A 10,397-nucleotide genomic window follows, 5' to 3' on the forward strand; every position below is an offset into this window, starting at 1 on the left:
GTTATATTAAAAAAAATAATATTGGATTTAAATAACTCCAACTTTCATCGATTGACCGATAACACTTCTAACTTTCAATTTGTATCACAACACACCCAACTTTCAACTTATTTTCCTCGAACACTCCCTAACTAACTGAACCTAACCCAGCTAGCTGATGTCAGATGCCATGTCATAAAAAAATTCCACGTCATCTGCCGCAACATCAAAATGCCATGTCAACTACCACATCAGCTGCACCTCATATGCCACACCAACAAAAAGGGCCACATCAGATGCCACATCAGCAAAAACTAACAGTTAGTTGGCGAGTGCTAGAGGAAAATAAGTTGAAAGTTGGGAGTGCTGGTGTACAAATCGAAAGTTGAGAGTGTTTTTGGCCAATTGGTGAAAGTTGCGCTTATTTAAATCCAATATCCCTATTATTTAATATAGGAACAGGACCAGGAGAGAACGTCTCAAAGTGTGAGAACGGTGAGAACGATTCTCAGCCACAAGATTTTAGTGGTTTGTGGCTGAGATTGATGCGGTGACATTTTTGTAAATAATAGGGGTCTTGAAACTACCAGGAGAGGTAAAATAGGAAGATCCAAACAAAGGTGCACATGCTAATCACATGTCATTTCCCCCCATCATATTTAAACGACAATAACTTTTTTATATGTGATTATTTTTCGAAAAAAAATTACACCATAAAACTCAGCGTTTTTTTATCTTTCCAACGAATATACTATTGATATACTTTTCAAAAAAAAAAAAATTAACAAGGTTTTATGGCGTTTTTCTGAACTGAGTGTTTTATGGCGTTTTAGACTAGGTATTTTGATGGCGTTTTTCTGAACTAGGTATTTTTATGGCGTTTTAACTAGGTATTTTCATGGCATTTTTCTGAACTGAGTGTTTTATGGCGTTTCCAACTGAGTTTTTTCATGGCGTTTTTCTGAACTGAGTGTTTTATGGCGTTTTTACAGTACAAATTATGATTTTTCTGAGCTCAAAAAATATTAATTTAGACGGATGGCTAAAAAAAATGGTTTTTTTTGAGTTGTTGTAAATTATAGCTCAAAAAATAGTTTTTTTATGGAAAAAAAATGGTTTTTTTGAGCTGTTGTAATTTATAGCTCTTTTTTTTGTTATGTGGCTGGCTCAAAAAAACGGTTTTTGAGCTGGTGTAAATTATAGCTCAAAAATAGCTTTTTTGTTATGGCGTTTTAACTGAGAGCTGAGCTGTTGTAAATTATAGCTAAAAAATTATGGCGTTAAAAGAATGGTTTTTTTGAGCTGTTGTAAATTATTGCTCAAAAAAATAGCTTTTGAGTGTTTTATGATGTTCAAAAAATGGTTTTTTTAAACTGTTGTAAATTATAGCTCCAAAAAATAGCTTTTGAGTGTTTTATGACGTTTTAACTGGGTATTTTTCATGGCGTTTTTCTAAATTGTGTGTTTTTATGGCGTTTTATTTGACCACCGAGTTCATGTGAGTGGGTTTTTTAACAATATTACTGCTTAGTGTAATTTAACATCAATGCCACATGTCACCACCAAAATCGTTCTCACCGTTCTCACACTTTTCATCGTTCTCTCTAAATCCTGACCAATTTAATATATTAAATATATATTTATGTAATATCAATTATCGTGTTATATATCTTATGTTACATATATAATTAGAACTATATATGTTCAGAAATATATATAAATGTATATTAAACAACTATCAAATAATAAACGAGTCGAGTCGAGTCGAGCCTAAGCCAAACTCAAACTTGAAAAACCACTCAGGAGCTGAGCTCGAGCTTAGGCGAGCTCGGCCTCGACTCTGCTCGTTTACACTCCTACTGCTCATCTTCAATGGCGACTGCTGCTTTATCTTCAACAACCAATCTCACACCACACCTTTTCACCTTACAATTGATGCCAACACATTTAAATGAAACCATAACTCGATCATCAACTTTCATCCACCTGGGGTCGGATCTCTTGTACCAAACCCATATCTGATCCGACTCAATATTGGGATCATCGGTTGACAAGAGACACACATCACTAACGAGATCGCCATGTAGGTTCTTCACACTACACGAGATTTCAAAATATGTACTTCTGTTACCAGTGTTTTCAGGAGTAATAACAACACAAGTAGCCAAACCCTTCAGCTTTTTGTAGTGCCAATGTGGCGGTAATTCCATCGTTATAGTATCACCGTCACGTTGATTGCCAAACCACCCTGGAATACTACTTCCCGGAAGAAATATATTAACCTCTTCAAATATATCAATCCGTCCCTGTCCATCATCAATGTTTTGTTATGTGTATGTATGTAACAACATTATTCCTTAAAACGCAAATACACGCATATATAATCATTTCAGAACACCAAAATTTTGAAGAATACACCTGAACAGATGTGAGTCCCTTAAATTTCTTTTTTATCAATGGTTCACATTCTTATAATTTTGTACAACTTACATAAGTTACATATATGTGTGGTTTATACATATAGGGGAAGGTTCAAATGAAAACCACTAGTTATTGTGAAAACTAGAAAACTAACTAAAACCCACTAAAAAGGAGGGAGGGAAGACTTTTAATGAAGGAGGGGTAAAATTGGAACAAAAAATATATAACTTTTCAAACATTTCTCATTTCTCCATACGTTATCATTTTAAAACAAAAATGGCACCATAAGATCACAAATTTTCTTATCTTTCATTCAAGTATATTCGAGCATATTTTTTATGACATAAAAAAAGATTTATGGTGTCGTCTTGTTTTCAATACTATTATTTATAGTAGTGCACATGTGCAATATAACATGTACTACAATGTGCATTACATGCTTAAAATTAGTTTTTTGATTCTAGTTTAGCTTTTAGGGTTAGTTTTTTTGGAGGTTTAGGATTAGGATTAGGTTTTTGGGTGTGGGGGGGAGGGGGGTTTAGGTTTTTGGGGGGTGGGGGGTTAGCTTTTTTTCGGGTTTATGTTTAGGGTTTAGTTTTAGGTTTTCGGGAGGGTGGGGGTGGGGGGGTTTAGGTTTTTTTTGGGGGGGGGGGGGGTGGGGGGTTTAGGTTTTTGGGGGGTGTCGGTGGGGGGTGGGTTAAGTGGTTTAGGCTTTCCGTATTAGTGCACATGTGCAGTACAACCAAAAAAAATTTTTTTTTTTTTTTGAATTTTTTTTCCATATATAAAAAGTAGCGATTTTTCTAAAAAAAATTGTAAAAAAAAAAAAAAAATTTTGTATGTTTTTTAGGTTTTTTTAGGCTTTTTTAGTTGGTTTTCGAGTTTTCACAATAAAAGTGGTTTTCATTTGAACCATCCCCTATATATATAAAAACTATCAAACCAATTTGTTCATATTTTTTTTCGTATCGTTTAGCTACGTGTATGTTATTATAAACAAACAATCAAACCAAGTTGTTCATATATTTTCAATTATGTACCATATATGTGTAGGACTACATAAACAAAAAATTATACTAATGTGTTCATATTTTTTTTAAATAAAATTGTATTGTTTACCTACAGATTTGTGTAGGTTATATACATAAACAAATAATCAAACTAATTTTTCATGTTTTTTTAGATAAAATTGTATTGTTTACCTACAGATGTGTAGGTTATAGTACCGATCTCGATATATATTCTGACTGATATTTTAGATGGGAAACGATAACCGATATATCACCGATATTAACTGCATAGCCTACTAATGTGTAGTTTATATACATAAACTAATAATCAAACTAATTTGTTCAACTTTATTCTTTTTTTATTTCAAGAGAGAGAGAGAGAGAGAGAGAGACAAAAACAATTACCATTATATCTATACGTTTTTCTTTTATCATAAATTTTGTAAAACTGGGAAAAAAAATGGCTCATATCATTCTTGCAATATAAAGCGTTCTGAAATCTATATATATATATATATATATGAGTGTGTGTGTGTATAGAGAGAGAGAGAGAGAGAACCTGTGGCAAAAACACCGTAAGCAGGCTCTCAACGGCCCGATTCTCAACCGCTTTTAGACAGTTTTTAAAATCAAAGACAGCATTGCCACCACTGTACTCGGTTGACAGCTTCGGTAACTCTTGCAGTGATATGCAACGTTGTGCATCAAGGTTAAGGATGGATGAAGGAAGATTCGGCAGAAACTGAAGCTTCTTACAACCCATCAACCGTAGGCACGAAAGTCGAGATAACCGACTCAAGTTTGCATTTATGCTCGTAAAATCATTTACGCTCATATCCAACTCTTCAAGTGAACACAAAGTTTCCAGGCTCCTTACACTAGCACCAGAAAGATTGCAATGGCTGACATTTAAAACCCGTAGTGAACCTAAAGTTGACAAAGAAGGTAACACCGAAGCCACGGGACCATGAAGTTTTCTTATAAATGATGAAAGCTGTAACGGGTGAGATTTGACCAAATTTTTTATTTTTGAGCAACCGAAGAGATTGAGATTTTCGAGTGATTCTAACTTGGTTATGTTGGGGAGAATCTTGAGGTTTTTGCAGTTTTTTAAACTTAAGATGATGAGCGTCTTCAAAGTTCCGATCGAGGGGTGAACTTTAACCAAATTTTCACAACCATCAAGTATTAACTCTTTTATATTTGGAGTTTCCGTGAAGTCTGGTGTCTTTCTTAGGTTGTGACAATGACTGAGGTTCAACAATGTCAGCGTTTTGAAGCCCTGTTTATAAAAAGATAAAATGGTAATGATTAATGAATTGTGTCAGCATTATTATTGATAACTAGGATCAATGTATATAGTATAGATGGGTGGGGCGGGGCGGGTATTGGGTCAACATAGGTCCGCGCGAAGCAGTCCAGGTTAAAATGGGTCAGTTTTAGTACAGTTCATATAAAGTATATATAATTAATGTATTAATTGTGAATACAAAGACAATAAAACTTTAACAACAACAGCTTAGGAGGTTGTGTGCAGGAAAGATAGACATTGCGTAACTTTCAACTCCTTGAAAAAAAAGGTTTTTTCAAAAAAAATCACCATTTTTTTTTAAATTATCTAACATTTTCAAAAAAAAATTATAATAAATAAAAAAATATCGTATACGAAATCTTACATTTGTGTAAAACAAATTTAGGGGCTGTTTGGCAACATCTGAATGAACCAGTAAGAGGTCTGAACTATTAAGAGCCTGTATAATGCTTAACCGTTCAGAGGCAAATGTAGGCAAATGTCTGATCAATTCAGATTAGAGGTCTTAACCATTCTGACTTTGTATAATGCTTAATCATTAAGAGGCAAACGTTTGAATCATTCAGACATCTGCTCGTGAAACAAACACTCTGAACCATTAAGTGCTGAACCAGTAAGAGGTCTGAACCGTTAAGAGCCTCATTATGAGGTAAACAAACAGCCGTGTAACCCAACAAAAAGGGTGACGTCATGTGCTTTTGTAGAAAAAATTACAGCAGTGTAGATGGCGATTACATGATGAATAACTCGCACGAGAAGTAGGATTTCCATCGGGGTTCATCTACGTTTGTGCAAATTTCGGTGGAAAAACTCACACGAGAAGTAGGATTTCCATCGGAGTTCTCGCAGCTCGGGGGAGTTCTCATCTGATCCTGATCCTATGTGTGTGTGTGTGTGTGTGTGTATAGAGAGAGAGAGAGATGTGTGCATGTGTATATCTGTGTGTGTATGTGTATACACATATATATGTTTGACAACTGTGTGAATACCTTTGATCTGCTCCATACTTGTTTGATACAACTAAATGACAAATCAAGGACAAGGAGGCTCTCGGGGCAAAACGATGATGGTAGATGTTGAAAAGGATATCCATGCCAACAAAGCAACTGTAATTCATTCGATAAAAATTCAAGCTTTCCAGAAGCGGCACTCATATTAGTCTCTTTCCACAATTCACTTCTGCATTTTACACCATTGGTGTCTCTAAAACTACCCAAGGCTCCATTATATATGTGTAGTAATCGAAGATTTTTCAACTTCTTGAAGCTTTGACCATCGATATTGACTTTTGAAGATGAAAGGTCTAGTGCTAAGCCTTTAACAAATTCAGTTCCCTAGAAAAAGGAAATTTCAATATAATTTAGGTTATTATCACACGTTAATCATTCACAAATACTTTTGAGTAAAATCCATTTTCGTCCCTGAGGATTAGCCAGTTTTGCGACTTTCGTCCAAAGGTTTGTTTTTCAACATCTGGATCCAAAAGGTATTTCCGTCTTTTTTGTTAACTTAAACGGCTATTCGGTCTTTTCCATCTTATGTATAAGCATTTAGCATAATCTACAAGTATTCCAAAAACGGTATTGCCCTTTAAGATAATAAAAAGGACGAAAATACCCCTGACTTAACTGAGAAAATTGACGGAGTTAACGAGCCGGATGAAAATGGCAAGATTTCAAACCTTTTGGATCCAGAGGCGAAAAATAAACCTTTAGACGAAAGTCGCAAAACTAGCCAAACCTCCTGGACGAAAATGGCATTTTACTCTAGATTTTTGAAAAATGAGAAAAAGTGTTTTCGGGTCAACCCAATCCGACCTCTACAACAAAATTACCCATCTTGACCCGAACCCAGATAGACAGTTACCCAATCTGCCAGACCCGCCCGTTTTGCCACATCATGCACCTTATTATTTTTCAATACATCGAGCACATCTGTTGGAGACCATAATCTGCTTTGCTTCGCAGGTTCTTCAGATTCTTCACGAATTATTTGCCGACCCATTTGTTGGACCAAATTATGCATTTGTATCCTATCTCCACATATACTTATTAGTGACTTATCAACTAAAACTCTAAGATTAGTCGAAAAAGACGATTCACAAACATCCAGTATTTTCAGCACATAATCTTTCTTTTCTCCTCTAAAGAAACACGCAATATCAAGAAAAATGTTTTTTTGATCAGCATCGAGCCCATTGTAACTTACTCTGAGCACTTGATGTATAAGTATAAGAGCATTAGAACTATGTTGAAGATTATCTATCTCACGTTCCCATTCATGTAACGTCTTGTTAAACAGAGAACTTCCTATAGTTTTAAGCGCGAGCGGGTGTCCGTTAACATAGTCAAGTATTCCGTTAGTACATTCGATAAATTCGTCCGGTGGATGTTCACCTTTAAAAGCATATTTATTAAACAGCTCACGGGCTTCATCGTCATTCAAAGGGTCGATTTCGTAAACGTGTTCAACATGATTAGCTTTAAGCAACTGTCGATCTCTACTCGTTACCACAATCAAACTTCCGGGATTAAACCAGTCAGGATTTCCCGCTAACGCTTCAAATTGGTTTTGGTTATCCACGTCATCAAGTACAATAAAGATCTTTTTACCCTTCATCCTTCTCTTCATTATGCAAACCCCTTCGCCAACACTTGGTATTTTTAGATCCGTTAAGGGATCGCCGTCTTTTAAAATATCGTCAAGAAGTTTTGTCTGTAGATAAACAAGCCCGTTTCGATTCACGACGTCGTTAACATCTTCACAAAAGCTGCACGCTTCAAAATGTTTATACATAAGGTTATATATAGCTTTTGCAACGCTTGTTTTTCCTATTCCACCGATGCCGCAAATCCCTATTGTGTGAACCTTATCGGACCCTGCAAATTGCGATAAGTTCATTTGCTCTGCACGAGCGTACAATCCAACTAGACTGTCGCCGGAAGGTATGGGCCCATCAATTAGTTTATTAAATATCTCCTTCAAGATTATATCAATAAACTTTGATTCATACCTACAAAACCATAAAGAGGAGCATACATCAATAGCTTGATAAGAAAAACAATTGTGGGGACTAAATGCGTTACAAAGTACAAACTATAGGGACCATCCTTATACTTCTGAAAAGCAAGGTACCAAATCCAAAATTTTGGTAAACCACAGGGACCATTCATGTACTTTACTCAAAAAAATTATTGGTAACTTTGAACCAGTTTGACCCTTTCTACATTACCTTTTACTAATAGTATAATTTACCATGTGACCCGTTTGGAAAAAGAAAAAAAAAACACAACCTAAAGCGACCCATTTAATTAATATTTGATTTTAACCATTGGATCGTTTGAGAAACACAGAATTCAAAACGATCCATTTGATTAATATTTGATTTTATCCATTTGACCCGTTTGAGAAAACACACAAACCAAAACGACCCATTTGATTGATATTTGATTTTATCCATTTGACCCGTTTGAAAAAACACAGAATCCAAAACCACCCATTTGATTAATATTTGATTTTAACCATTTGACCCGTTTGAGAAAATACAGAATCCAAAATAACCCATTTATATCAAATGAGTCAAAATCCCCCCCCCCCCCACACACACACACATACACACATAATTTTGGAGGATTTACCCGTTGGTCGTATTTTGGAGATCCCATCCCGATAAGTTTCCAGCCGACGTTAAAGCTTTCTTCCATTTAATCACCTCCTTTTCATTTGAAGCTTCATGAATCATGATCGCTTCTTCGTAGCTCCCTCTTTGATTTCGCACCACTGCCGGAGTCACATCGTAAAAGATAGGCCAAACTTCATACTTGTCATTCTCGCTCTTCTTGCACTCAAGAATCTTCACAAGTTCTTTCAAACACAATGTTGATGAAGCGTAGTTGTGTGAGAAAATGACTAGTATAACCCTGGAATGTTCAATGGCTTCAAAAGATGACTCTTCTCCTCTAGTCAACTGATTATTGTCCCCGTAAGCATGAATTCCTTTTCTTTTTAAATCACTGAAGAGATGATCCATGAAAGTTTTGCTGATATCCTCGTATCTAAAACTCACAAAGACGTCATAAGCTTGCTGACGAGAAGATAACGCCATCGTAAAGAGGTGACTGGCTGCTGTTATAAGATCAAGGTCAAAAGAAATCACTTAAAAACCATTTGATGATCCACTATAGAAAATTGTTTGATGATCCACTATAGAAAATTGTTTGATGATCCATCTACATATCAGAAGTAGGGCTGTTAACGAGCTGAGCCAGGGTCAAGCTTCAACTCGGACTGTTTACAAACCAAGCCGAGCTGAGCCAACTCGTTTACAACCAAGTCAATTTCGAGTGCGCTATCTCCAAGCTTCTTTTCAAACGAGCAATTTCCAAGCGAGCTTCTAGGTATTTGAATATTCCAAACTCAACATGATTATTACTTGGAGTCTCGTTTCCACCAATCGACTATTTGTGAGAAGACATTCTACAATATCATAAAAAGCACTAAAACCTTTTATAGCATATAAATCTCTACAAAATAAGCGCACTCGACATTTCAAGTTTAAAACAAATTACGGTACCAAATGTATAACATAACTAAATTAAACTAAAACTAATATAAGGTTCAACATAATATAGAATATACACATTGCCAAAGTGGAACATATTACCTAAGAAGTCGAATACTAGTTCACCAAACCAGTAGAATAATGTAAAAAGAAACTAGGCTAGGCTATAAAACATTAAAACTTAGGTTTACCTTAAACGATCCAAGGGGTCGATTTTGAGAGAGCTTTCTTCAAGCGATTATCAAGCTATTTGAACTTAAATGAAAGGCTATGGTGATGCTCATCTAATTAGGTCAACTCTGGTCAAAGCTACAAGTATCATCAATCATCAACTTGTTCTAAGTTGAAAAATAGATGTTACTACATCTTCATTAGGGCTTCCACCACAGTAACTAGTTATGCCTAGAGATCAGCAGCAGCTTAATCTGAATATATATATAAACTTAACATCAAATTGAAAATTGAAAGATTACAGCTAGTAAATGATAGTGTTATGCTAGATAAATCGATACGATAGGAGAAGTGAAACATGAGTTTTTTGCATTACATACCTCGCCGGCGATTCAGCCTTCGTCCGGGAATGAAAAAAGTCGTAGTGATCGTTTGGATTATTTATGATCAATGGTCCAGAGCTGTCAAGTTAACGGTGTTTGTATTGTCAACGGAATAAGTTGAAATTTGTTCGGTTTGTTTGAGTTAGGGTATGTACGATTACGTTCAGTTATTAACATTAAGTTTTTGTTTAGAAATACATGAGGTATAAGTACATCAACGGTATGTACGATTACGTTCTATTGGTTAATCTATTTTAGACCCGGTTGGTCAAGAATAAGTATAACAAAATTATCTAAATAAAGCGGAATAACTGGGTACTGAGGAAAGTTTGGATTCTAGTTTGGAGGGTGGAGCTTGATAGACTTCCCACTCGATGCGCGTTGGTCAGGAGGAATATAAACGTGGACTCGACTTTATGTCCACTTTGCTGTGATGCACAGGAGACAACGGAGCACCTTTTTGTTACACGTGTCTTCGTCCAGATAGTATGGCAATTGGTCACACAATGGTTGAAGATTCCAGCTATTTTTGCTTTCCGATTACGAGACCTACTGGATCT

At 35.7% G+C, this 10,397-nt stretch overlaps 1 protein-coding gene across 4 annotated transcripts; it reads right to left on the bottom strand.

Annotated features, from left to right (window-relative positions):
- Window positions 1-1,633: 1,633 nt before the first annotated feature.
- LOC110928843 (disease resistance protein RUN1) lies at window positions 1,634-9,975 on the bottom strand. Of its 4 annotated transcripts, none has more exons than XM_035987832.1 (7): window positions 9,835-9,975; window positions 9,475-9,708; window positions 8,361-8,847; window positions 6,628-7,735; window positions 5,712-6,056; window positions 3,970-4,692; window positions 1,634-2,285 (listed from the first exon to the last, which is right to left on the bottom strand). In XM_035987832.1, the coding sequence occupies exons 3-7, from the start codon at window positions 8,825-8,827 to the stop codon at window positions 1,836-1,838; spliced, it is 3,093 nt and encodes a 1,030-aa protein (XP_035843725.1). In that variant the 5' UTR covers window positions 8,828-8,847; window positions 9,475-9,708; window positions 9,835-9,975; the 3' UTR covers window positions 1,634-1,835. The 4 variants fall into 4 exon arrangements, with proteins under 4 accessions (XP_035843725.1, XP_035843726.1, XP_022027579.1 ...); XM_035987833.1 differs by having other exon boundaries at window positions 6,931-7,735; window positions 8,361-9,198; XM_022171887.2 differs by having other exon boundaries at window positions 8,361-9,198.
- Window positions 9,976-10,397: the final 422 nt, after the last annotated feature.

Source organism: Helianthus annuus, chromosome 3 (genome assembly GCF_002127325.2).
Source record: "Helianthus annuus cultivar XRQ/B chromosome 3, HanXRQr2.0-SUNRISE, whole genome shotgun sequence".
In the NCBI taxonomy this organism is placed as follows: domain Eukaryota; kingdom Viridiplantae; phylum Streptophyta; class Magnoliopsida; order Asterales; family Asteraceae; genus Helianthus; species Helianthus annuus.

Coding starts and splice junctions, on each gene's coding strand:
- LOC110928843 (XM_035987832.1), bottom strand. CDS start 8,827: ATGGCGTTATCTTCTCGTCAGCAAGCTTATGACGTCTTTGTGAGTTTT. Junction 7,736..8,360: donor CTCCAAAATACGACCAACGG/GTAAATCCTCCA, acceptor ATGGTTTTGTAG/GTATGAATCAAAGTTTATTG. Junction 6,057..6,627: donor ATGTATTGAAAAATAATAAG/GTGCATGATGTG, acceptor TCCTTTTTCTAG/GGAACTGAATTTGTTAAAGG.